The following is a 24867-nucleotide window of genomic DNA, read 5'->3' on the forward strand; positions in this document are numbered from 1 at the left end:
ATTACCTGACCAACATAATATTTCTAATCAAAAGTATGTTTCTTCAACAGTCTGTCCAACCATGGAAAGTAAGTATTAACCTATTTGTTGAGTTCTACAGTACTGGTGTGTGTGGATGATGAGTCAGACTCTCATAAAGCCCTATAACCCTATCAAAACATTTATAATTGCTTTTGAAGGATATAGTAAGTAAGTAAATTGTATTTATAAAGCACATTTAGAAACAATGTTACAAAGTGCTGTACAGTGGTCAACAAGGTAAAACATGTCATGTCATGTAAAGTACTTATTACTTTATAATATAAATATAAATATTTTTTTAACAAGTAAAAGTATAAAGGTGGACTTTTGAACCACATGAAAATACTGGCTTTGTACCTTGATTGCATTTGCCTAGGCATTATTTAGGTCTACGGAATGACACAGAGATACAAGGTAATTGGCAATTTAAAACAATGTATATAAAGCCATTATCAGTCATCATTTTTATCTCACATAAAACTGGCACTGGCATTTCTGTGAAAGGAACATGAACATGTTTGGTCACTGAATACTAGGTGCACTCAAGGGAAATTCCAGGGCTGTGTCTAGGACAGAAGATGAGAGTAAAAACCTTAAATGGAGGAATTGTTTGAAGAAGGATGTTGCACTGTGCACACTTGTAGAATGTATCCCAATGCACACAATCGACTTTGAGTACTTAAAATATACCTAGAATAATAATGCTTGTATGTATTATTATTTATTATTACTACACGTTGTTCTGGCAGCTCATGGTGGCCCAGCTCACTGTTAAAACCTTAATTTACGTGCTGATATTATTTTGGTGTTTATCTGTTCCTCTTCTGGATTGAACTTTGAACTTCGGTACATTGCAATAATAATGATGAACATCAGGAAACAAATTAACATTTAGAAAACAACTGACCTATTCACATGCGTAATAGTTTCAATGTTGGTTTGTGGGTCCTTTGTTGAAGTAATGATACTACCAACCAGTTGTTATTCTTTCTTTTTTCTTTAGCAACACTTAATTCTGACAACACATTCAGTACTCAAGTTAAGCCTTTTTTGACTGTTGGCATTGGTACAGGTATGTATTGTATTGTAATTTTGATAGCATGTGCATGACTTCAAGATCCTTTACATTCTTTAACAAATCTGAGAGTATAAAATTTGTATTAAAACGGAGCATTTTGCTGTGTAGTTTGACATGTTATGCGACTTAATATTGACGTTATATTTTAGGATCCCCAGATGATGCTCAGATCGCAGTTGTACAAAACCGTAAGTGAAAACATTTCATGTTTCTTTTTTTTCAATTTAAAAATGTCCCCCAATTTAGTCATTATGTCAGTTTTAAATTGCATTTGTACTTGTAGTCCCTTGTCTCTCATGGCCCCTAGTGGTTGGTTTGATAGGAAAGGTGTAGCCTAGCACACCTTTTTCATCACGCCACTGAACAGGTACCTTGACCAACCGGTAGAAGTTCCTAAAGCAGCAACAGAGATGAGCATCCACACTCTGTTTCTCTCCAGTGATTCAAAGTCAAACCCCTCGATAGTGTGGTTTTGGTTTTTAACCGAGCCCCTTTATGAATAGGGTCATGGAAGGTTCTGTGCGTGGTCGTGTTTTTTGTCAATATACTTCTCCATTATTCATTCTGAGAACAATTTTGCTAGTAGGCTATTTGTTAGGGCTTTATACTTCACATTCACACAATACCACACACTTGAACATAAGAAGACATTCCCAATACAACCACAGTCTCGAACCTCAGGACATAATCACCTCCATTAGTGATTATTCTGAGATTTATTTGTGTTTTGTTTATCCTGTCTCATGCTGCTGTATCTCTATTTGTATTATCTCCAGGCACCTGCTTTCCCTGCATGAACCACACATGTCAAAACCTGAAGAATATATATGGACCAGGTGACACACTTGTCTACCAGAGAAATCACAATGAAAACTTCACAGAATGCTCCACCATCAACTTCTCCCCCAACAGGAAGTGCAACGTGTGTTTTGGCCAATATATCATCATCATCTGCTCAATACGGTTTCAATGGCTGGATGTGGAAGGTGACACTTCAGAGATGATTTACCCCAATGGTAAGTTATAGTTTTTCTCCCTTCACAAATTAGATACATTATCCTATACATTTCTTCTTGCAAATGTACTGTACATAAATTATGGCTTTTTAGAAGTTATTTGACAATAATGACCCACTGCGTGGTAAACAATAACAATGCTTTTGTAGTCAAAAGAGACAGCTAACATTTTGGAAATGTTACATGTAATTGATGTATGCTATCAGTAAAAAAAAATGACCCTTTTTTTGTCAAATTTACTGATTAATTTAGGATATTTTGTCATTCTTTTGTAAAAATCTGAACAATATACAGCAACAGTACTGTAAACTAAATGTGAATGCAGTATAAACTGCACACCATGTTATAGTTCTAATAAAAAAAAACTGCCTCTTGTCTTCAACAGCCTGTCCATCCATGGAAAAAGACCCTGGTAACAACAGTAAGAATTTAGCTCGCTAAAGAATATTAGCTGCACAGCATAAGTCCATGTCCATACACACATTATCATTACACAACCATAATAAGTATAAACCTATTTGTTGAGTTCAGCAGTAATGGCCTCAGACAAGTATGCTGTACTTCTGTGTGTCCACTGCTGCCCCTAGCTGTCTTTTACTCAAACTAATTAGTGCCAAACTCCACCTTAGCATAATATTATAGAATATATGCCTGCTATTTGTGAAACATCAGAAACTCGCTACCGAACTTCTTAGCCCTCAAATGTTAAAATGTGGTGTCACAGTGATGAAGTAGGCCTAGTTAAGAAAAATGATTGCTTAAGGCTTAAGCATAAGGACACCTTCTATGTGGAAGCATCCTTCATTTACTCAACTGATTCCTTAATTATAAAAGTGGTGTTGTTTTGACAACCAATGACTTGACTTATGTGTTATACTTCATATGGTGATCAGGTTTATGGTACAGTGTAGCATTTCTGTGAAAGGAATAGAGCGTCGCAGTCCCGCCCCCTTTCAGAACGACGAAGGCACCACAAGAGAATTTACCATTCATTTACGTTTCAGAAAGTATTTAAAGACCTTTAAGCCTCGGACAAAGCCAACTCGGCTCCTGACAAATCATGACAATAAACATATTTGTTTGGGACGAAAAATTAGAAAGAAGAAAAAAAGGGCAGGGTACAACACTGCGTACACTTTTTTTTCTTCGGGACTGTGTAGAATGTATCTCAATGCACACTACAAATGTTAGGGTAGCTCATGGTGGACTGGCCCACTAACACCTTTAATTTAGCTTACGGTATCTCGTTTACATTGAATTTTAAGCAATGATAATAATGCTGAACATGAAGAAATTCATTATATAACATTTTGGAAACAGGTATTCACACGTGTAATAGGTTCATTTATTTTTCTTCTTCTTTAGCAACTCTCAATTCTGACAATACCATGGCCTTCAGTCCTCATATTCGGCTGCATCTTGGCATTTTTACAGGTATGCATTAACACATTATTTAATTATTTAATTTTGAGATTTCAACATTTTTTGGGGGAATGCCATAAGCCACAATGTATGACAACAATTGTATCATCAATTGTACGTTTACAGTTGCTGCCATAGTGTTGATGGTGTGTGTGTTGCTGTACTGCTGCAGAGAGGAAGTGAGGTACAAAGGACATTCATGGTATTTCACATTCAGAACTTTATCAGTATATTGATCCCCTGTAGAAAATAATATAAATTATTATTTGTTTTTAATGCTTTTTACCATTGTGGTCAGTTTGAGTATTTAAGTCATATTCTTTTTTCCTTGACATATGATATGGCTTTAATAACAGGTTGTCTCAAACTAAATATATCATCACATTGTGACGGTGTTTGTGTTTTCCTTACCTTTACAGCAAAGATTCTGTGGTGTGACGAATAACTGGTGGAGGAAGACTGGTGGAATACTTAACTGTAGGCTACCTGTGTTCAAAACGTTACTTGAGTAAAAATGCAAATGCATTGGCATCAAAATAATATACGTACATATAAATGTAAAAGAATGATTTCACAATAATGTTGTATTGTAATTATTAGTAGTAGTAATTTGATGTATTAACTATAATGAATGTTTTGTTTAATGTTGCAGCTGGGAAAGGTGGAGCTGGTTTTATCTTTTATTTTGCTTATAATTAATTGATGGAGTTAATGTATGTTTTCTAAATCTGCAAAGTAACTAACTAAAGATGTCAAATAGTCATTGGGGTGGAATAAGCTGGCTACAGTAGGCTATTAAACTTATTTGCCATTTTTTACTATTTTAAAACATTTTGGAACAAGATGGAGCCCATAATGTATTTAAGTACCTTTCACCACTGAACATAATCATATCATGCATAGATATGACTGTTCTAGTCCATTTTGATTAATCAACCTCAGCAGAGGTTAAATGACTGTGTTCAAATATCATGCTTTGTCCAATTAAATGGTAGAAAAAAAATATGTTTAATTATTCACTGAATAGAAGTCATAAGCACAACACACACGCACGCACACACACACACACACACACACACACACACACACACACACACACACACACACACGTTAAAAATTAACTCGTTCTCTGTGTCATTCTCTCTGGACCGTACCAACTCGCCGATAGGTGGAGATGGCATATCACAGCCATATGAAACCGCTTTACTGAAACGAACGTTAAAAGAATGGAATTAGTTTAGTTTAGTGTAATTACGAATTGTTTTCAGAACAAGGCATGTCTTGTTATTCTGGACTACTGTTGGAAACAAAATAACACTAAGGTTTCACCCACACCCATATTTCGCAATGGAGCCTGCCTCCTGTGTGTAGAGTCCTCACCTGTCGGTTAGACCTAGCGCAGCAGAGCACTCTCACACTCCCGAGTGTTATCGACAGTAGCCAAACAAAGACCCAAAATGGAGTTACCTGGTTGAGAACATGAAACATTAAATTACATGGTTTCGACATTCGAATTTAATTAACTTCTTGGTAGTTTTACAATAGTTGCGTCGGCTCGGACCCCCAGGAAAAGTGGATTTAAAAATGATTTGGACATTGGTCGCGGCCGTCCTGATGGCAACAGGTAGGCTAGGCCTCAACCTTTTATTTTTTCCTCCTAAAAGGGTGGGCCCGCTTCCTGTTGATAATGCTTTATGTGCTCGAAACCTTGTAAGGCCTCCTGTAATGTTGGTGATCATTAAAGAAGAATTCAATTAAATTCGTTTCCCAATGTTTTTGTTTTTTGTTTTGACATTTTTTATTATTATAGCCAGGCTAATGTTTTTTTTTCCTCTGGCCTACTCAGTACTCACAGCGAGTGTGTAGGCCAACAACAAGTAGACTAGCTAGCCTAGATCTGATACGCCCCAGGCGTCCCAGTCGCCCACCTACTGTTGTACAATATGTGAAGATTAGCATAGTCTACTCAAGAAAACAAAACCAACATTTGGTACAGATTAATTGAATACGAAGGACCCCAATGAAGCCATAGTGCTTTCTTGGGTTATAAGTCCTCTTAGCAGCTAGACCTTGTATTGAACTGTCCTGTACTTTTGTACAGGACAGTTAAAATCTGTGATTGACTGAGTACCTACTTTATTAAGTTCATTAGGTAGTTCCTTACTTATCAGATCTTTTAAACACATCTATGTCCTACTATGTGCAACTATAGCCCCATATGTGCCCTCTCCCTACGCTCATTCTGTAGCTCCGAGATGAGGTCACACACTGGGCCCCTCCCACCGCGTTTCAGAAACCTTTCAGAAACGGCGCAAGTTTCCGCTATGTAAGTCTCTTACCCTGACGCCACGATGAATCCAAACGTGAAGGGGACGTGAAGGTTTTACACTAATTCAACCATAACAACGCCCAAGAAAATCCAACTCTCCATTTGAACCGAGCCTTTACGTCCCGCATTTTGACAGTCGCATCCATGTTTTTAAGACATCAAGGAAGTTGTGGCCGCATCCGCACATTACTGCCTCCTCTGGTAAGAATGGTCAGATGCATTTTTCACCTGTATGTTTCTGCACACTCAATAAAATTATTGGTCACTTAACCAATTTTGTCTGCGCATACCGCATGGTCATTTCACTTCACTGCATACATCTACATCACTTTCACGTCGAACTTGTACAAATATTGCAATGACGGAAATCGAACGGATATTAGACTCAATTTCTCAATTTCACTTGAAAGATGAACAGAGGAAAATCTTGACAATACTTGCTTTTGGGGAAAATGTGTTCTGTTCTTTACCTACTGGTTTTGGGAAAAGTGCATGTTTCGGTTTGTTTGGAAACATATATGACATGGTAAGTTTGATTTTATCCTATTGACATTAATAATAAATAAATATCTTAGCATAATTGCTGAGCATGCACTATAACTATCTATCTATACATTTATGCTCTTGGCCTATAGGCTACCCTATGCATCCATCCCCGTTAATCTCGTAAATTTAACTCTTATTTTACAGCTGCACCCGGGTGAAAACAAACACATTGTGTTGGTAATAAGCCCATTAAAGGCGCTTATGAGTGACCAAGTCAACACCTGGCAGTCTCTTGGTGTAAATGCTGCAGCCATCACTAGAGAAATGCCAAAAGAAACAAAACAAAGTAATTACACATTTTATTCACTTTTTAGCCCACCTATGTACAATTTAAAAAAAAACTGAATCAAAGTGTGTAATGTTAAATTAACAAACCATTAAAAAAAAGCATAAAAATCTTTTATACAAATAAAATACAAAAAAATACAAAAAGCTACCGTATGTACATTTCTAGATTATTATTATTTTTTTACATATTCCACAAGGGATCCTGGGTGGAGTGGCCACACTTGTCTTCCTCTCTCCTGAGTGTGTCTCCCAACCACAGTGGTGGTCCTGGATTCGGGAAATGAGTGGTAGAATATGCCTGCTAGCACTAGATGAGGTGCACTGTATGACCACATGGTATGTATGACATTTAACAATAATATTACTTCAACAGTCAACACCTCATTACTTTTTTTTTTCTCCTTTTTCGCTTAATGAGCCACATTTTAATGATGATGTCCTTGAAGCAAGCAAGGCATGTGCTTCCCAACTTCACAGCCAGCTTTAACCCATTCTGGGCAGGAACCCCTTTTGGTGTTTTAAGCATTATGTTATACTTTAGCTATTGAAAAATAGAAGATCTACAAGCTCATAGCACGGCACCTGCTATTTTTTTTTAATCGTGAAAATATGGCCCAAATCTTTGAATATATATTATTTCACAGTGAACGTTTTAAACTCAAATCTTTGCTTCTGGGGGGGTCCCTGGCTGGAACAACACATTTTCAGATGGGGGTCATCTGCCAAATACTGATAATTCCTGGGGCTCCTTGACATGAAACAGTTTGAGAACCACTGACATAGAAACATAAGGTTTTTCATAAAACTGTCATGATTTAGAAGACATTTGTAGAATCTCGTGTCAGGTCTAAGTTATGACAATACTGTTCATGTTTTGTAGATACAGATAACATTAATTAACATGAATGTTATTTTGTCTGTGTAAAAGGGGTAAAACTTTCAGAGCTGACTACATGAAAGTGCCAGAGATCATGATTATCCTGAGGTGCCCGGTGTTGATGTTGACAGCAACAGCGACTGAACAGCTTCGAACAGAAGTTCTGGAGAACATGGGCCTCTCCCTTGACGAAGTGGTGTGCATCTCAGCATCATCTAACCGGTAAAAACAGTACACTGTGTTATACAGATACTCCCTACAGAGACAGTGTATGTACAGTATGTAACCTATTATACTATATGTAATGTGAATACACATTACACAAATACATACTAATATTTATTTATAGGAAATAATTAATATTTGTATTCACACATGTGCAGCCAAACATTGATTTTTATTATTATGTAGTCAAAATATCCACCTGTCAATGGAGAGATGTGCGACGTCGGACTTACTAAAGGAACTGCCTTGGCTGGTGGCACAGCTGAAAGATTCAGGGAGGCATACAATGAAAACAGTGATCTACTGCCGGTAGGCCATGTCTGCATCACAAGCAATTAAAACATTTTTGTAGGGTCATGCTAATATGTTATTTCTTGTACAATTAATCTATAATTATAACTGAGTATGACAGATGTGTATTTAAGTTTTATGTCATATCTTTTCATAAATTAAAGAACTATTCGAACAGTGGCCAAGGAATACCGGAAAATAAAAAAGGCTTTGGGGACCAACATGTACGTGGATGGATCGGGCAAAAAGGAAGCGAAAATCCTGGAAATGTTTCACAGCCACACCGACGAACGCACACAAGACCGTATACTTAAAACATTCAAAAGGCCAGACAGCAACATACGTTGCATAATAGCAACTGTGGCATTTGGACTGGGTGTACAGGTTAACGACATTCGTCAAGTGTTGCACTGGGGTCCATCAAATGATTTGATGGGTTACTGGCAAGAAGTGGGAAGGTGTGCCAGGGATGGGCTCCAGGGGAAAGCCATGCTTTATATCTACCCCCAGTCAGTAAATGCCAGGTTCATAGACAAGTGCATGCTGGATTTGATTGGAGCCTCTGAGTCACAGTGCATACGGAAGGGCGTACTGGAGTACTTTTTCTTGTCCGGCATGGAGAGAGATGAATTAACTTTGGCATGCAACAAATCAGCTTGTTGCAGTGTGTGTGACACAAGAGGTAATTATTTTACCTCAATTGAGCATAAATCAAAAAGTATTCACATGTAATTGACTATTCAAACTGGCAGATTAAACACAGTGTAACATACCTTTTTGAAATCCTACTCATCGGTGTCTCGAAGTTCCAGACGCTCATCCATCTCTTCTGCCAGCCTCATCATGTGGTGAGCCATCTTCTGAGGATCCTGGATGCCTGGAGAGTTCTTGAACGTGTTGAAGCCCTTGTGGTACCTTCCTGGTAAGTACTCAAAGAGTCCATCTCTGTGGAACTCTTTCACAAATGTGGCTATGTCCTCCCTATACTTTTTCGTATGTGAAGACGATGCATGAGTTGGGGAATCAAAATTCCCCAATCCAGCCTCAGAAAAGAGCCTGTCCATCTCTTTTCCAAAAGAACCTGACAGCTCAGCACAACGGGCAATTTGCTGGTCAGTGTAATTGCCTCTGGACCTTTTTAGCATCTCTGACAAAAGAAAACACGATCCGGTTACAATAATCAATATGTAATGTGACATGACCACATTTATACAAGGCATAATGAAGAATCAAATAAATACCTTTGAACTCATTGTTCAGAAACTCATTCACGAGATCCAATCCCACATTGCCGCCTGGTTTCCCTTTCAAATTTGCCACACGATTCCAAATCATATCTTGTCGTAGTCTCTCCGGAAGGTGACCTTCAATTCCTTAAAACAGAATAATAATAATTCAGGGCATGAAAAGTAGATCCTTGTTTAACCCCATTTAGACCTGAGGCCGATTCTCCAAATGTCTTCTAAATCCTGACAGTTTTCTGAAACACCCATGTTTCTATGACAGTCATCTTCATGTCAAGGAGACCAAAAAATATATGTATTTGGCTGCCGACCCCCATCTGAAAATATGTAGTTCCAGGGACCCCCCCCCCATAAGCAAAGATTTGAGTTCAAACTGTTCGCTCTGAAAGAATATATATTCAAAGATTTGCGCCACAGTTTCACACTCAAAAATAGCAGATCTCCAAGCTCGTAGCGCGGCACTTGGGGCTGCGCTATGAGCTTGTAGATCAGCTATTTTTCAACAGCTAAAGTATAACAAAATACTAAAAACACCAAAAGGGGTTCCCGTTCAGGTTAAACAGGATAGTCAAAGTTTATCATTTGTAATTACTAATCTTACCTGTCAACATTTGGTGGGCAAGGATAAAATATTTTGGATGAGGACGCTTCCGGTTCCAAAAACTCAGCATGTCCATTTTCCAAAATGCAGCCATTTCCGTGCCATCGCCCTCTCTGACAGCGTCTTTTCTTGCCAGATGGCACAGGCCCTCCCACATCACTGCCTTGCTGTAATTCTGGACATGATCCTCATCCTGTGTGCCGTACAGGCAGTCATTCGAACAATACCATATCCCTGTTGGAAAAGTTGTATATTCATTATAAACCATTCATATAATTATTATTAATAATGTCTCAAATGCTCTATCTATTTCTTTGAATGTTTTTTGTAATATGAAAAATGCAGCCTTTTTTCTTTTACTTTTTGTCTTTTTCTTTTCTTTTTCTTTCCGTATAGTCTTGTCAGTTGTGTTTTCTTGTCTGTGTTTCCTTCAATAAAAATTAATTGAAAAAAATAAAATGCTCTATCTATCCCTACCTTTGCTCTCAAGCTGGGCTTCTGGGCTCAAACAGCCTATGTGGTACCACTCGTTTCGCCGGCATTTGTCCTCAAGCTCACACTGTACCATGGTCCCGCCTCGTTGCTTGCGGCAGAAACAGTACACATAGTTTCCGTTGTCTCGACAGTCATCGCAGCAGAACCAGTCATCTTCTGTTACGGCATCCAGTGGTGGCTTTGCACAAGACAGGTGGAACCAAGAGGAACTGCACAAGTTGTTGCAGCATTGCACCATTTGCTCATCCTTTTCTGTAAATACACATACAGAAATAAACCAAATAATTAATATTAGTCTAATGTAATCTTTACACACAAATGTATCATCTATAATGAATCAGATGAAACATCTATAAATATGAACAATCTTTAAGTATAAAGACAGTTAACCTTCTTCACAAGAGCAAAAAGGATAGATGTCGTCGCCTTCCTCGCCTTCTACCCTCTTAGTGAGAGCAACACGTTTGATGTCATCTTGTGGTGGTGGCATCCAAACAAGATCTACCACTTGCTGGGCGAGGTTGTCTAACCACTGCAGTTGTTCCTCTGCCTCATCCGGATAGCCATCGGGTGTCTGGTCGACATTGTCCATGCCACGCATTGTGGCGGCACACAATGTTATGTATGCCGATGTTACAAACTAAAGAGAGCATAATGCAGTTATAATAATCAGGTAATGGTATGACGATTACTGTATAATTACTGTTGGAGGAGATAAGGATAACATATATTATCGATTATAGTACTATCAACATTGGCAATTGTATTTAAATATTACCTATTAAATATTATTTAGTATAGAATTGTAGAAATTTGTACCTCAATGAAGTCCCAGGAATGTTGAACATTTGCCTTCACCTCCTTTTTTAGGGATTTGTGGTTAAAGAACCCCTTCAAGTTGGACAATGTTCCTCGAGAGCTTGCACTACTCTGTGCGAATAAGAGGTTCATTGTGTCCTGTGTATACATATTAATTTTAAATGATATTACAAACAGTTACAAGAACAGTGTAGCAGTAAGTGTGATGGGAAACAATAGATGATATAGGCCTGATACTATTCCTCCATCTCACCTGCAGGAGAACCATGTCTTTGTGAAACTCCTGTGGAGCTTCCACGAGTCCTTCAAAGCGTAAATCAGGAGTGCTTCCGTTGAGCCTGGCTTCACGGCAGTGGACCATGCGCTCCACACTTAGCCCATCTCCACAACACAGGATCGGGTAAGGTTTTCCTCCAACAGTTGGCACAGATGTATGAAGGGAATCCAATATTTCGAGGACTCCCTCTGTTGAGCTGGGGTTTGAGTGGATCACCCCAAGGCTGACCTAATAGGCAAAAATAAAAAAAAATCAGTAAAATATGGACACACCAAAGTATATCATTCAGAATATTACACTACCAGTATATCAAACTTGTTGACCCAAAACCAGCACTGCAACTCATTGTCATAGTATTAATAAATGTGTGATATTTTTAAAATATTAATTAATTATTTATATTTTCTACATACCACTGTGCTCTTTTGCTCCATTAGTTCGGTGTAGGTGTGAGTAATGTGTTTCACCACCTTAGCTTTGATCTTCTCAAGAGCTGGTATATTGTGAACGAGGACCCGCTTGACTAAGACAGTCATCCGCAGACGCAATGAATCATAATCCTGTTTGAAACAAAGTTTATATTTATTAATTATATGTTATAAATGTTTATGTTTGGTTATTACACAGGATGTGGCTATGTGTGTGCTACACTGTACATACCTCTGGTGATGGTAGGACCTTGTGCAGAGGGACATCCACTGCCCTTTGACCCTCTCCTTCAAGATGGCCAAAGTTGACTTTATTTCTGTGGGCAAATGCAAGTGCCCAAAGAAGCATCCGGTTGCCATGTCCTTGGCTTTGATGCTTGGCGTGTGCTGTCAACTGTTGAAAGAAGTGTACTAGATTGTTTTTTGTTTTTACTTAATTGTATGCACCTTCCTTAGCCTACACATTGTTCTGTTACTACTGTTATATACTATTAATAATATCACTACTTTCTATTACTATTATTATTATATTACTATTTGCCTACTGCCTTTGTTCTGTGTTTTCTAGCAGTTATTAAAGTGTTTATCTTACCTGCACATTGTCCCATGTGAGTGAATATGAGTTTCCCCTGGTCAGTCTAGGACCAAATGTCAGTTTCCTTTTTGCCTTCATTGGTATGACTACTACCTAAAGGTGTTTAAAAAAAAACAATAACTTCCTAACTATTTAATATGGTGTATAGATGCATTTTAATTATGTGTTTTTTTTATACTTCAATTAGAGTAATATTCCTTTATTTGGCCACAATGACTGTACTTTTTAATAGGCTACAACAGTTCAAAATGTTTACATACCTCAACTGATGTCTTCCATAACTTCAGCTGGTGATCATGGCCACGGCGCATACTGTCTACATGGCCCCTAGCAGCATTGATGCTCTGACTGACTCCCATACTGTTAAGGGTCTGGAACATTTTTTGAGAGCAGCCCTGCCTCCAACATTCAACGCCTAGGCAACTTTGCACAAATTTTTGTTTTTGCAAGCTAGATGTATACAAGATGATTGACAGCACCATGCCTGCCCTCTTGTCTAAAAGTCCTTGGGCTTCTGTCAGTGTAAAGGGTCTGAAAAAAACAGTACATGTAAATTAATAATTTATATTAAATGACATTATCAGATTTATACAAAACATATTTAATTACTTGATTAAAGTATCATACCTCCGCTTTTTATCTTCAATCTTGTGGTGTTGGTGGGCGACTTGTCTTGCCTCGGGAAACATTGACTGGAGGCAGTTTAAGGTAAATGGGGCCTTCCCCTCCCCCCACTCCAGGCACTTCTTCCATGAGAATTGAGATATCACCTCTGGATCAACATTCTTTGTGAAAGGCCCTTCTTTGTCTTGCATTAGTATGTACCTCTATAATTAACAAATAGATATTCAAAAATAAATAAAGGAAATGTTTCAGAGAAATCAGTAATCAATGATGACAATAAATGACAATATAACTGGCAGTTCTGATATTCCTCCACCCCCATTACACATGTAATAGGCCTATAATACAATCAATTGAAATGTAGGAAAATATAGATTAGGCCTACCTCTTGTTTGAGTAACTGTGAGACAAAGGTACCGAAGGCTTTTTTTGCTCCTTCTATGTTAAAAAGTGTCCTGAATAAGTTAAGGTATTTGTAGTTGCGTAAATAGCTGAACGCTTGTGCTCTTGGTCCATTTCCCAGGGGAACCCATGGTAGGCCTTGTAGGTCTTCTGGTTTGGGAAGTGGAACCTCTCCCTCCATAGGAGTAGGAGATGATGTGTTTGATGTGATGTTTATTGGGATGGGTGATGCAGTAGAAGGACAAGAGGGTGAACCTTGTGATGTTACAGGAGGTGATGAAAATGTTCTCTTTGGGGTTGTTTTTCTTTTGGGGTCGGGTGATGCCGTTGATTTCGATGGAGATCCTCTTGATGTTGAACGAAGTGCTGTATATCGTCTTTTCTTTCCCCTTGTTTTCAGTTTGCACTTGGATTGAAGAAAATATGCACAGACCGTGCAGAGATATGTTTTCTCATTAGGAGAAAATTGTGGAAAAACTATTTTTGATGTCGCCGGACTTGTCATATTCAGTAGCAGTCTTCTGCTGTATCCCTTTACATTTTTTTGTAATATCAATCCACAATTTTCGCATTTACTCGCTGGGCTGGTAATAGACGCCATGCTGTTGTCCTTGTCGTTTGTCTTCTAATGAGCTGAGAAACATCGGTGATGATGAGGTCAACAGGGTAATAAACTGTGGGCGTGTGGGACGATTTAAGTCCCGTTAGATCATGTTACAGAAAACCCTGAGACGCGACAGTGAAACCTGGTGTAATAATTCGTCCGAACCGGTAGGGGAGCACCGCTGCCAAATGGGGACGAGGGATGCGGAGCGACAAACACAACGAATAAGAGTGGGCAAAACATTGAAGCGACTGTCAAAATGCGGGACGTAAAGGCTCGGTTCAAATGCCGAGTTGGATTTTCTTGGGCGTTGTTATGGTTGAATTAGTGTAAACCCTTCACGTCCACTTCACGTTTGGATTCATCGTGGCCTCAGGGTAAGAGACTTACATAGCGGAAACTTGCTCCGTTTCTGAAAGGCGGTGGGAGGGGCCCAGTGTGTGACCTCATCTCGGAGCTACAGAATGAGCGTAGGGAGAGGGCACATATGGGGCTAGTGCAACTATAGACCTTTATCAATACACAGGAGTCGATCAAATGTAGCCTTCGATCAATTCAAGACTCATGTTATATGTATTTTTATTTATTGATATTTTCATATATGCAAAAAGTCTTGATCAAGGCTAGAATGATCAATGGTGGTAAGGTTTATGGATGTGAGTAGCCATGTTTTGTACAAGAATGATCCAGATTCCTCATTCCAGATGTCAAATGGTTGTGGTTATGGTGGGGTGTTGGCTGGATCAAGTAGGCACCCATCTGCAACTTCACAACTTTTCAATTTCCCATACTGTCCCATAAGTCAGTTACAGTACGCATGGCAATTTACTTGTCCTAAGTGCTACTCTGAATCTCAAGAGTCCCCAAAACATGTAGTGCCTGCCTCCAAGCTGCTCTAATGAAATCAAAGGTGTGTCATTACTGATCATTACACGCACTGACTCAGTCTATCAACCGAGAAAATGACAGCATGGCACAGTTATAGAGGGTATGCCTGTGACATCATCATACCTGGAAGTTATGCGGGAACGCCCACTGAGTGGCAAGAAACTACTTTCTGGCCTTGACAGCCCATACATCCAAACAGAAAAGAAACAGAAAAACGTTATGAGCTACTTTCTGTCAAGAAATGCCCTGCATTTGATCATTTTTCTAAGTGTCAGAGTTTGGAAGTGCTTGTTTTCAATAACACAACATTTCGCTGCCTCCTGCATTATGTGACATGTAGAAACGGGTGGTACGCAGGACAGTTGAGTGATTTCCAACGAGCGCTGCCAAACTCCAACACTCCATGCTGCTCAATGTTCAAATCAAATATTGGACAGACCTAGCCTAGGCTCTAAAATACAGTGGGCTTTAAAATGATGTATTCTGAGAGAATCTAATAAACAACACAAACTAAGTATTTCCTCATTGTAACCTGTCCTATTTCTCTTTCCCACCAGGGTCTACCATGGCCATATCTGTACAGTGCCCTACAAGGAGGTACATTGTCATTCTTTTTCAGCCTGTTCTCCTCCAGTGCAACTACCAGACGACCGCCACTGGGACACCGCCCGTTGTCACCTGGAGGTACAAGTCGTATTGTCGAGACCCCATCCAGGCTGCACTGAACCCCAGCAGTGCAGAGAACGTTTTGGCACAGAACAACCCCAACTATAATGCCAACATTGAGTGTAATGACAACCTTAGGACTGTGCGCACTGTGGTGTCCAAGCAGGGAAGTTCCGTCACGCTTGGCCCAGAATACCAGGGACGTAAGATCAGCGTCTTGAACAGTGAGTGGCTCTTGCATTTTGGGCAGCGTGATATAAAATCCTCATGAAGAAGGTCCTAACGGGAAACACGGCAGATAAGCTGTCTTTTGTGTCGATCAAGAAAGAATGTAAATAGCAGGCTGGAAAATGAGGTGCACAAAACAATTAAAAGAGGTGCACACGCAGAAATCAATATTCTCTTTTGTTCATGGTTTTATTGATATCAACAAATAATGGATGTTACCATCAGATGTTTCAGCCATAGCCTTTCTCAAGGCGGGTAATCCAATTTCCTGTGCACTTTCATACTCTCTACACTGGATGAATAAAGATTTCTGGCCTATGCAGGGGTCTGCACTCTGCATTAGTTAGTAACATAAATAGTATACAGTTAGATACATAATTCATTGTGCTGCACCCTTGAATTGTGTTCTACTAAAGGTTTATTATGAATGTGTGTGTTTTTTAAATTTTGTATATGCATATATATCATGACAAGTAGACTGCAGTTTGAACTGTTTCTATGTTGAACCTGGGCATTCCATTTAGCATCACATACTCCAAGAAATCTTGTGGGGCTACACATGGCTACAGAGTCACTACACACTACCTCAGAAACACTTGTGCTTCTGTGGGTAAATGTGTCAGAAACCAATACCTCTCTCTGACAGGTGACAGTGTTGGGACATCTTCATCCAAGAGACAGTAATTATGGTTCTGGGGATAGAGGAGCAGGACATAATTTGTTTCTTGCATTAAAAATAATCAGACTAGCATTGCCTTTACAAAGTTGGACAAGGACGAGGTTAGGGGAGAGAAAATGTGTTGGAAGATTAGAATAATCCCGTTGTTGAAATAGCTTGGGCCACTTCAAAGTGGGCAGTATATCTTCAGCTGTGGGTTCAAACACTCCTCTTGTTTCTCACAGATGCTGATTTGAACCTTGCCCAGACAGCATGGGGTGACAGTGGTGTCTATATCTGTTCTGTGGTGTCTGCCCAGGACCTCACTGGAAACGGTGAAGATTTTACAGAGCTAATAGTTCTTGGTAAGTACCCCCATCAGAACATATTTATCTCGCTCTCCTGCTAGTGCCATTGAATAAAGCACTGGCCTTAGAGCTGGGCCTGAACACCATAGGGATCAATAAAGTACAAGAAACCAGTGGTGTAGTCCTGTTATAGGCTATACGTAGTATGCCGTGCCAAAGTTTCTTTGGGAAAAACGAGGTTAGGCTGAGGTCAACGAAGAAAATAAGTCTTACATTTGAAAATAAAATATAGGTGTATTTCTTAAAAACAGACGTTTAACACAATCATTCCCGGGATTCCTTCAAAATAGGAGCTCTGGGGTGCCGGAAAGACATGGCCGCTTTTACTCTGAACCCTCTTTCTGCCGCACTAACAGGCTAGTGAACGGGAAGCTAATATGACTGCAGAGCGAAGCGTACGGTGGCCTTAAAGGCTCACTCAAAAATAAAAAAATATTATCCTCTCGCCTGATATCGTTGAGGATGCGTCCTATGCATCCGTCGATTGGATTCCCTATGACGTGTGGACACGTCCTATGAATGGAACCTGATCCTCATTCATATATTTGTGTGTTTCTGGGAGGAGTTTATGCCAGGAATCAGGGTTTTGTTTTATCACGGATTTGGTGTTTGCGCTAGCTGAGTCACACTGCAGGCTGATGAATGTAGGTAAATACATTGAGGTTTACAGGTTTGAGTGCCACTGCACAATTTGTAGGCAGCACAGATAGATATACAGTACAGGGGCACTTTAAGTAATTATGGCTTTATCTTTCTTTCACAGAGAGAAAGTCAAATACTACTGACCTCCTGCCTGGCATTGACTTACTGGTTATGGAAGGTAGTACTACAAGCCCCTTAATAGAGTTTAGTCATATTTAGTCCAATAGTAGACACATTAGTTTCAATTTCTTGGTGATAACATTAGTAAACATGTCGTATATATGAAACTCGGGTTTATAAATTATAATAGTGGCCCTACTTACGCTCAATATGTCAGTTTGTTACATTCAATAGATCCTGTGATCTTTTGTGGCCAGATGTATTTCTTGGGGTCTAGTAGGACTATAGTAAATAATAAATAAATAAAATCGCCATAACATTTTGTAAAAAAATACATATTTAGCCCCATGCTCGAATACCCCCCTGTCAAAAAGAGCTAAAATCCCTAAAACGAAAGAAAGCAGCAAATGAAAGTAAATGAATACTCCCCTTTTAGTTTCTCTAACAACAACCTAAAACATGAACCTTGGTTGAAAAAAACTAAAGTTGTCCTGTAAAATTGCCTCCACCCCAATCTATGTGGAAAAATATTACAATTTACAATTACAATGTAGCCATTTCGCAGACGCTCTTAATCCAGAGAGAGGAAAACAAGCTATTCATTCTCACTCATTTCCCATGTATCTGTCTTCCATTCTCTTTCTTTCTTTTAATATGGATTGTCTGCTACAACAGCCTGACTTTGAGCACAGGGACAGTCTCTGGGTGGGTACCTTGTAACAACAAGGGCATTCATCTCACAGTTCCTTATCAGTTTCACTCCTGTACATTCTCCTCTGCAGAACAATTGCACTCTACCATAACAGTCACCATTTTAAGGGAGGATTAAACAGAACATATAACTGTATTCTATCTTTTCGTGTTCAGTGGTGGTGGTGGTGTCAGTTACTCTCATGTGCATTAACAGACACCCCTGGGACAAACCGTAGTCTGCAATGGGAAGGTCAAACCTGATTGTCTGGTTTTACTAAAGCTCAAAGCACATTGCATTGCGTACTACACTACATTGTGTACTACACTACACTAAACACTCCACGTGTTTTTATCAATCCAATTTGGATTATTGCAAAAGATGTACAAGTTTCCTTTTATGCCATGGGCCAAAAAATGTTTTTTATCAGAAGTGCCACTCCCTAATATCAATGTGTGGGTCTTGTACTTAGACCTCAGTAGATAAGGTTTTGGTTTAGAACAGCTTGTGTTATGAATATAAAAGAAGGCCACAATTTAGAAAACATGACATGCCCCTTGCACTATATGACTCAGTGTAGTCTTTAATAATTATAGACTGTGATTAATTAGTCTGTCCTATTCATGGAATATGTTATGCTTTATTGCTTGCTGTCTCTATTAAGGACAACTCGTTTCAGAAATCCTGTCAGATAAGACATCAACTTTAATGCATTGTTGGTTGGAAAACTACTTTTATACGGTATACTGGCATTTCTCTGTTGTGTTGATCATTATCATTGAGATTCCCTAAAAGGCTTTGAAAAAGAAAACAAAATCACAAGTTGTTGGCATGGCAATTGGCAACACACATACAGAGCAAAGACATGTTTATGATTGAATGTGCAGCATGTCCAACTGTCTTTCCTTTTTAGGAAATCGTAGCAAGAGGAAGTAATAGGGCTAGAGATGTGTCATCCCTCCACCTACTGTACTCTGTACCTCCCCTCAGATTGGCTGTTAGTTGTGCTGGTGGTCATGGGATTCCTGTTGCTTCTGCTCCTCATCGGGATTTGCTGGTGCCAGTGCTGTCCACATACCTGCTGCTGTTACATCAGCTGCCCTTGTTGTCCCGAGCGCTGCTGTTGCCCTCGAGCACGTAAGTCGACCTCCACCCCCTCCCCTGACACACACACACCTAATCCCACAATCACACCCAATAGAGGGTATGCGCATGCTTAAAGTGAATGGCACATCGAGTGGCAAATCGAGTGGCAAAGTAACATGCAAAGTGAGTTTAACATTGTTTAATGTTGTTTAATGCAATCAGAAAGGACTTTTCGGTATGGATGAATGGGCTGTCGAGGCCAGAAAGTAGTTTTTTGACACTCAGTAGGCATTCCTGCATAATTTCCGGCTTTGATGATGATGTCGTGCGCATACCCTAGGGATAGGAGTTTGGTGAAGAAGTTTAATAGACCGAAAGCTTGCAATAAGAAATGCCCGATTGTGCCCAGATTGGAGTGTGCGGAGCCTCCCTTTATTTTTTTCACATCTAAACTTTTGTGACTCCAGCACCTCACTTAAGTCTCTATCGGCAGATGAGTGGCTTTTTTCACTTTTTTGTTGGATTTAGTGTTGTGAAAATGTGTGTCAAATCAACATTGCAGTGCATACCACATGCCTTGTACACAGCAACTGTATTACAAATGTACAGTATGCAGCGCAACTGATATTAGGACAGAGCCTAGAAGGTGAACAGTCTTAGCATTATGTCATATCTGTTTTATCCTGTTTTTACCTTTGTACTTGATTGACAAAATGCCATCACCCGCATACCTCTTCCCTCCATTATGGATCTAACAGGAGATAGCATGACCTTTTTCTTCTTTCCTAGTGTATGAAGCAGGCAAAGCAGTGAAGAAAGGCATACCGAGTCATTATGCTCCAACGCTCTATGCCCCCAGTATGTATGCCCAGCCACCATACACTGGGGGAATGTCGCAGCCTCCGATGCCCCTGCTTCCAATGCCCAATGGAGGTGGCGGCCACCCTCCCATGAACGGTTATGGCCGTGAATATGATGGAGCCAGCTCAAGTGAGTACACAGACTACACACACTTAGAGTTGAAATTGAACACAAGGGCCAGAGTTGAAAGTAAAAAAGTAAACAAAGAATGTACACTCTGATATTTTGAGTGGAAGCTAGTCAGCAGTGTCTGGTAATTGTCTGGGAGCTTTTCAGGTTTTGAGCCTTGTTTATTCTGACTCATGTTTCTGTGTGGTTTTGTGTCTCTGCAGTGGGACAAGGCTCTCAGGTGCCTCTGTTGCATGACCCAGACAACGGCGGGGACCACAGTGAGTAGCTGAGACAATGCATACACAAACTGCCAAGTCTATTAGTGCCACTAGTACTACATCCTGTCTTTCAAATGCTTCACAGCATATTCTGCGACTACATTGAAGCCATGTTTTGACTTGATTTATGTTGGATCCAATGTAAAAATGTCTCCAGTAGGCATCTTTTTGTAGCTACCTACAAGGAAGGAACGTAATTTTTTATGAAGCATTTTATAATATCGTTATGATAATGCACATTAGGTATGAAACCCATATAGAATGCTAAGCATCCTGTTTACAACATTGCCAATGACAGTGCACATTTTACTGATGCTGTCATCAAGCCACTCACTGGCATGGCCCTACATGATGTATTGGAGACAATTTTGTCATCCACTGCCATGTACACACCTGCAGCTTAAAACCCTTCAGTGATTGAATGTCTGCCAAACAATGTGTGGTTCAAAGGAAGGTATATATATATATAGTCTCCTTGATCACTAATAATCTGATCTGATAATCTGTGATCTGATTCAAGAAAGTCATATCAAACTGACAATGCTGTGCTGAGCAAACTCTGTTCCGCACTATTTCACATTTGTTATTTTTGAGAATTATTGTGTGCTTGATTAGACTATGGACTGGATTTTGTGTGTTCACTTGCAATGATTTGAAGGGCTGAGTGGTTTTAGTTAAGCAAGTTAAAGTGTCCAGATTCGGTTTTTTGTTGTTTTGTCACAGCCCACACTCTCATTAGACACATACCGTGTGAGTATTTAACAGGGATCTGGTGGTGTCTGTTCAGCTTACTGGGCAAGTAAGTGCTTGTGTTTTTTACTGGTAACACAATTACACAAGGTTGCAATCTGAATTTGATTCTCCTTGTCCCAGCAGCTCGCAGTGGATACCGTATCCAAGTGGACCCAGACGGGAATGCCACGCGTGCCATCTACTACATGGAACGGGAGCTGGCTAACATGGACCCAACCAGACCTGGTGACTCCTCTGGGCCGTACAACCGCAGTATGTGGCCGCAAATAATATACTTTGAGAATCGCTGCCCTATGTCCTTCTTTCCTGTCTCTCTTCTTATATTTCTCTCTCTGCCTCTCCTAGTGGACGTCATGAGTGAAGTGAGTTCTCTGCACGACGGCCTCGAGCCCAGAGGTCGCGGAGGTCGTCCTCAGCCTCCCCCACAGGCCCGAGGCTACGACCATGACGAAGCCATGAGCACCATCAGCAGCGTGTCCCAGCAGGGCCAGCGGCGGGATGACTACCCTCGCCACGGAGACAGAGGCCCCTCGAGGGGCAACATGGGGGCCCGCGGCCGTGCCCACTCCATGGACGACCTTGATGAAATCGGCCGCCGCTATCCCCGAGACGACCCCCCACACCGCCGTGACGATGGGCCCAGCCCCAGACACAGGAGAGGGTGAGTTTGTTTTCTTGGACGCAAGCTTCAGTTACATTCTGCAGCAAAAGCATTCTTCCTCCTCCCTTAACATCAATTATTTGATTGATGTATTTGGTACTGTATGTAGCCAATACTTTTATCCAGTGCGACAATGCTTTTATCCAGTGGGTGCAAGTTTGTAAGAGTAGAAGCTTCACTTTCTATAGTATCTCATCTTCAACAGCCTTGTAAAAAATGTGGGTCCTTATTGAGAACGACAGGTCTAAGCAAGCACGGCATAACATGATGGGACTTGTCTGTTTGACACTCATTACCAAAGATGTGTGTTGGGTTTTTGGTGATAGTGATTGTGAATAGGTGTGGTTTGCTTCATAAGAAAATGAGAATGTCAATTTAGTACTTTGCTATGATTTACAATCTATAAAGCCTGAAGCCATCCGAATTGTGCAATTCAGAATCTTGCAAATCAACTTTATTGTCACAACACAGGTTTAGATTTGTAAAGTGGGTGAAATTATTTTTTGTGAACGGGGGACAGAGGGAGAGCAATGAGAAAAAGAAAAATGCAGAAGAGAGAGAAAAATCAATCCTATCTACATATATACTATACACATTCTTGAAAAACCCAACTGCTTAATATTCTTTTGCAAATATATTTGTGAGATATTAGAGTTTGTTTTCCAACTCTGATCTGCCTTCATCAAACGGATACATTTTTGCTACGTTAGACTTGGTGAACCAGATTGTGTTAAACCGTATTCCTAGAGGGCGTGACCTCTTGTTTGACCCACAACCGTGTGTTGTCACCATGCAGTTCGGATGACGAGTGGAGCAGCAGCGCACGCAGTGGCTACGACCATGACGACCGCAGACGGCGTGACTATTCCCCTGACGAGCGGCGGCGAGGAGGCGGAGGCGGCCTCCAGGGCAAACGCAGCCGCAGCCGCGACGACCTGATGGACCTGGAGCGAGAACGCGGGCGTGGCGGCGGGGGCGGCGCCAGAGGTGGGCGGGACGCCTACGACGACAGCTTCCTGCAAGAGGCCATGGAGAGAAAGAAACTGGGCGAGCAGCAGAGGGCCAAGAGCCGCGAGCGCTTGGACAGTGAGAGCGACCGGTCGGACCGCGGCAGGGCGCCGCGTGGAGCCCCGCCCCTTCCCATGTCCCCACCCTCCTCCTATCCTAATCGCCGTGACGACTTCCCACCACCACCGCCCCCACCTTACGTCTCTGAAGACGAGAGTGTGTCCTCCTCCAAGAGAAGCAACCTGCGCAAGGTGAGTTGAGTGCTTTATGCTCTTCTACAGAGTAACTTATTGTAGACTGTGGATTGGAAGCCGACGGTCAATTTATGCTTTGAGTGTCAAGACGCGTCACACTACGTGTCTCACAACATCTGAGTTTTCAGTATTCCATACTGTCTGTGACTTGCCGACAACATCGCCACAAAATATAAAGTGAAAGTGAATGCAGGACTTACTTTGTCTTCCCAACCAAGCAGAGTACGCAACATTATATGAAATGTGCGCACATTTCATATAATGTTGCGTACTCATGACTCACTCTCTGACCATACATTTTTACAGGTCATTTGCCTGTGAAGAACACATTTTGTCGTTTTGACCTCACTTTTGTTGTACGACGTGTCATTTCAATACTGGTCGTTGTTGCACAAAGCATAAATTGGCCTTGAAAAGAAACGGTATGACAAATTGCTGACTTCCTCTTAAGGCATTTGACATGATTCAATTGTCATTTATGTACTCATTCCAAGTTTGGTTATCCAACTCTAACCCAGCACCAATGTTGTTACAGAACGGCGCTGTGAGTCGAGAGAGCCTGGTGGTGTAGAACAACGTGATGTCAACAACCTGTCCTGCTAAACAGACCAGTGTACTTCAGACTGTAAATATTGTTCATGTTGATGATTCAATTTTTTTATATATGAAATGTTCGACAGGTACTCTGATCACAAATTGATGCTGGATATATTATCATATGTACATATCTATTTGCAGTGCGAGTAGCAGAAATGTAGTTTATTGCGTTCCTCGTAATTTACAAAACATTGTGGCAGCCACAAGTGCCTTATGATATAAATAATTTCACTTCTGCACTCTACAAGTCTGGTTGATTAAACGCAATGTAATGGCATTTACTTGATGAGTAAATATCACCTGTTGTGTTTTCAGCCATCTTGAATCTTTCTTTTTTTATTATTATGTTGTGTGAATGGAGTGTGATGGTGGCATTCAAGTAATCTTAAGAGTGTTGGTTATTTGTTTTTACGTGCTGCATGGGTTTAAGTGTTTAGCATAATTACTACATTTGAATCGATTTGATCCTAGCTTTGCTAGAATTTTTCTGAATTCTAGCTTTGCTAGTGTTGCATAGAATAGTATTTCAGCTTTTAAGGTGTTTTTTTTGTACTTGGTTTCAATTTTAAACGCCACTGTCCGGTCTACTTGTTGCTCTTTTTATAATCATGTTTAGTTAAATATAATATACTACATTTTACAATAAAGCTTTTATAAATGGGCCTGTATTGTTGTGAAATTACTTGTTCAATTTGCAGGGTTGTACCACTAGATGCCACTATTTAGCATCTCTGGAATGAAATGCTATTGGCTCGTTGTGTCTTATTACAGTACATAGACAGCCTATGAGCAGTATTTGGTGTGTATATGCTGGT

The 24867-nt window shown here is 40.3% G+C and overlaps 1 protein-coding gene across 4 annotated transcripts; it reads left to right on the forward strand.

Annotated features, from left to right (window-relative positions):
• Positions 1–4947: 4947 nt before the first annotated feature.
• Positions 4948–24713, forward strand: lsr (lipolysis stimulated lipoprotein receptor). 4 transcript variants are annotated; one of them, XM_083762299.1, is made up of 11 exons: positions 4948–5161; positions 15628–15960; positions 16868–16987; positions 17754–17810; positions 19434–19580; positions 20319–20519; positions 20723–20779; positions 21653–21784; positions 21878–22193; positions 22990–23452; positions 23991–24713. In XM_083762299.1, exons 1-11 carry the CDS (start codon positions 5122–5124, stop codon positions 24024–24026), a joined length of 1902 nt encoding a protein of 633 aa, XP_083618425.1. In that variant the 5' UTR covers positions 4948–5121; the 3' UTR covers positions 24027–24713. The 4 variants fall into 4 exon arrangements, with proteins under 4 accessions (XP_083618425.1, XP_083618426.1, XP_083618427.1 ...); XM_083762300.1 differs by having other exon boundaries at positions 21656–21784; XM_083762301.1 differs by lacking the exon at positions 17754–17810.
• Positions 24714–24867: the final 154 nt, after the last annotated feature.

This window comes from Protomyctophum parallelum (genome assembly GCF_964188405.1).
Source record: "Protomyctophum parallelum genome assembly, chromosome: 3".
Taxonomy (NCBI): domain Eukaryota; kingdom Metazoa; phylum Chordata; class Actinopteri; order Myctophiformes; family Myctophidae; genus Protomyctophum; species Protomyctophum parallelum.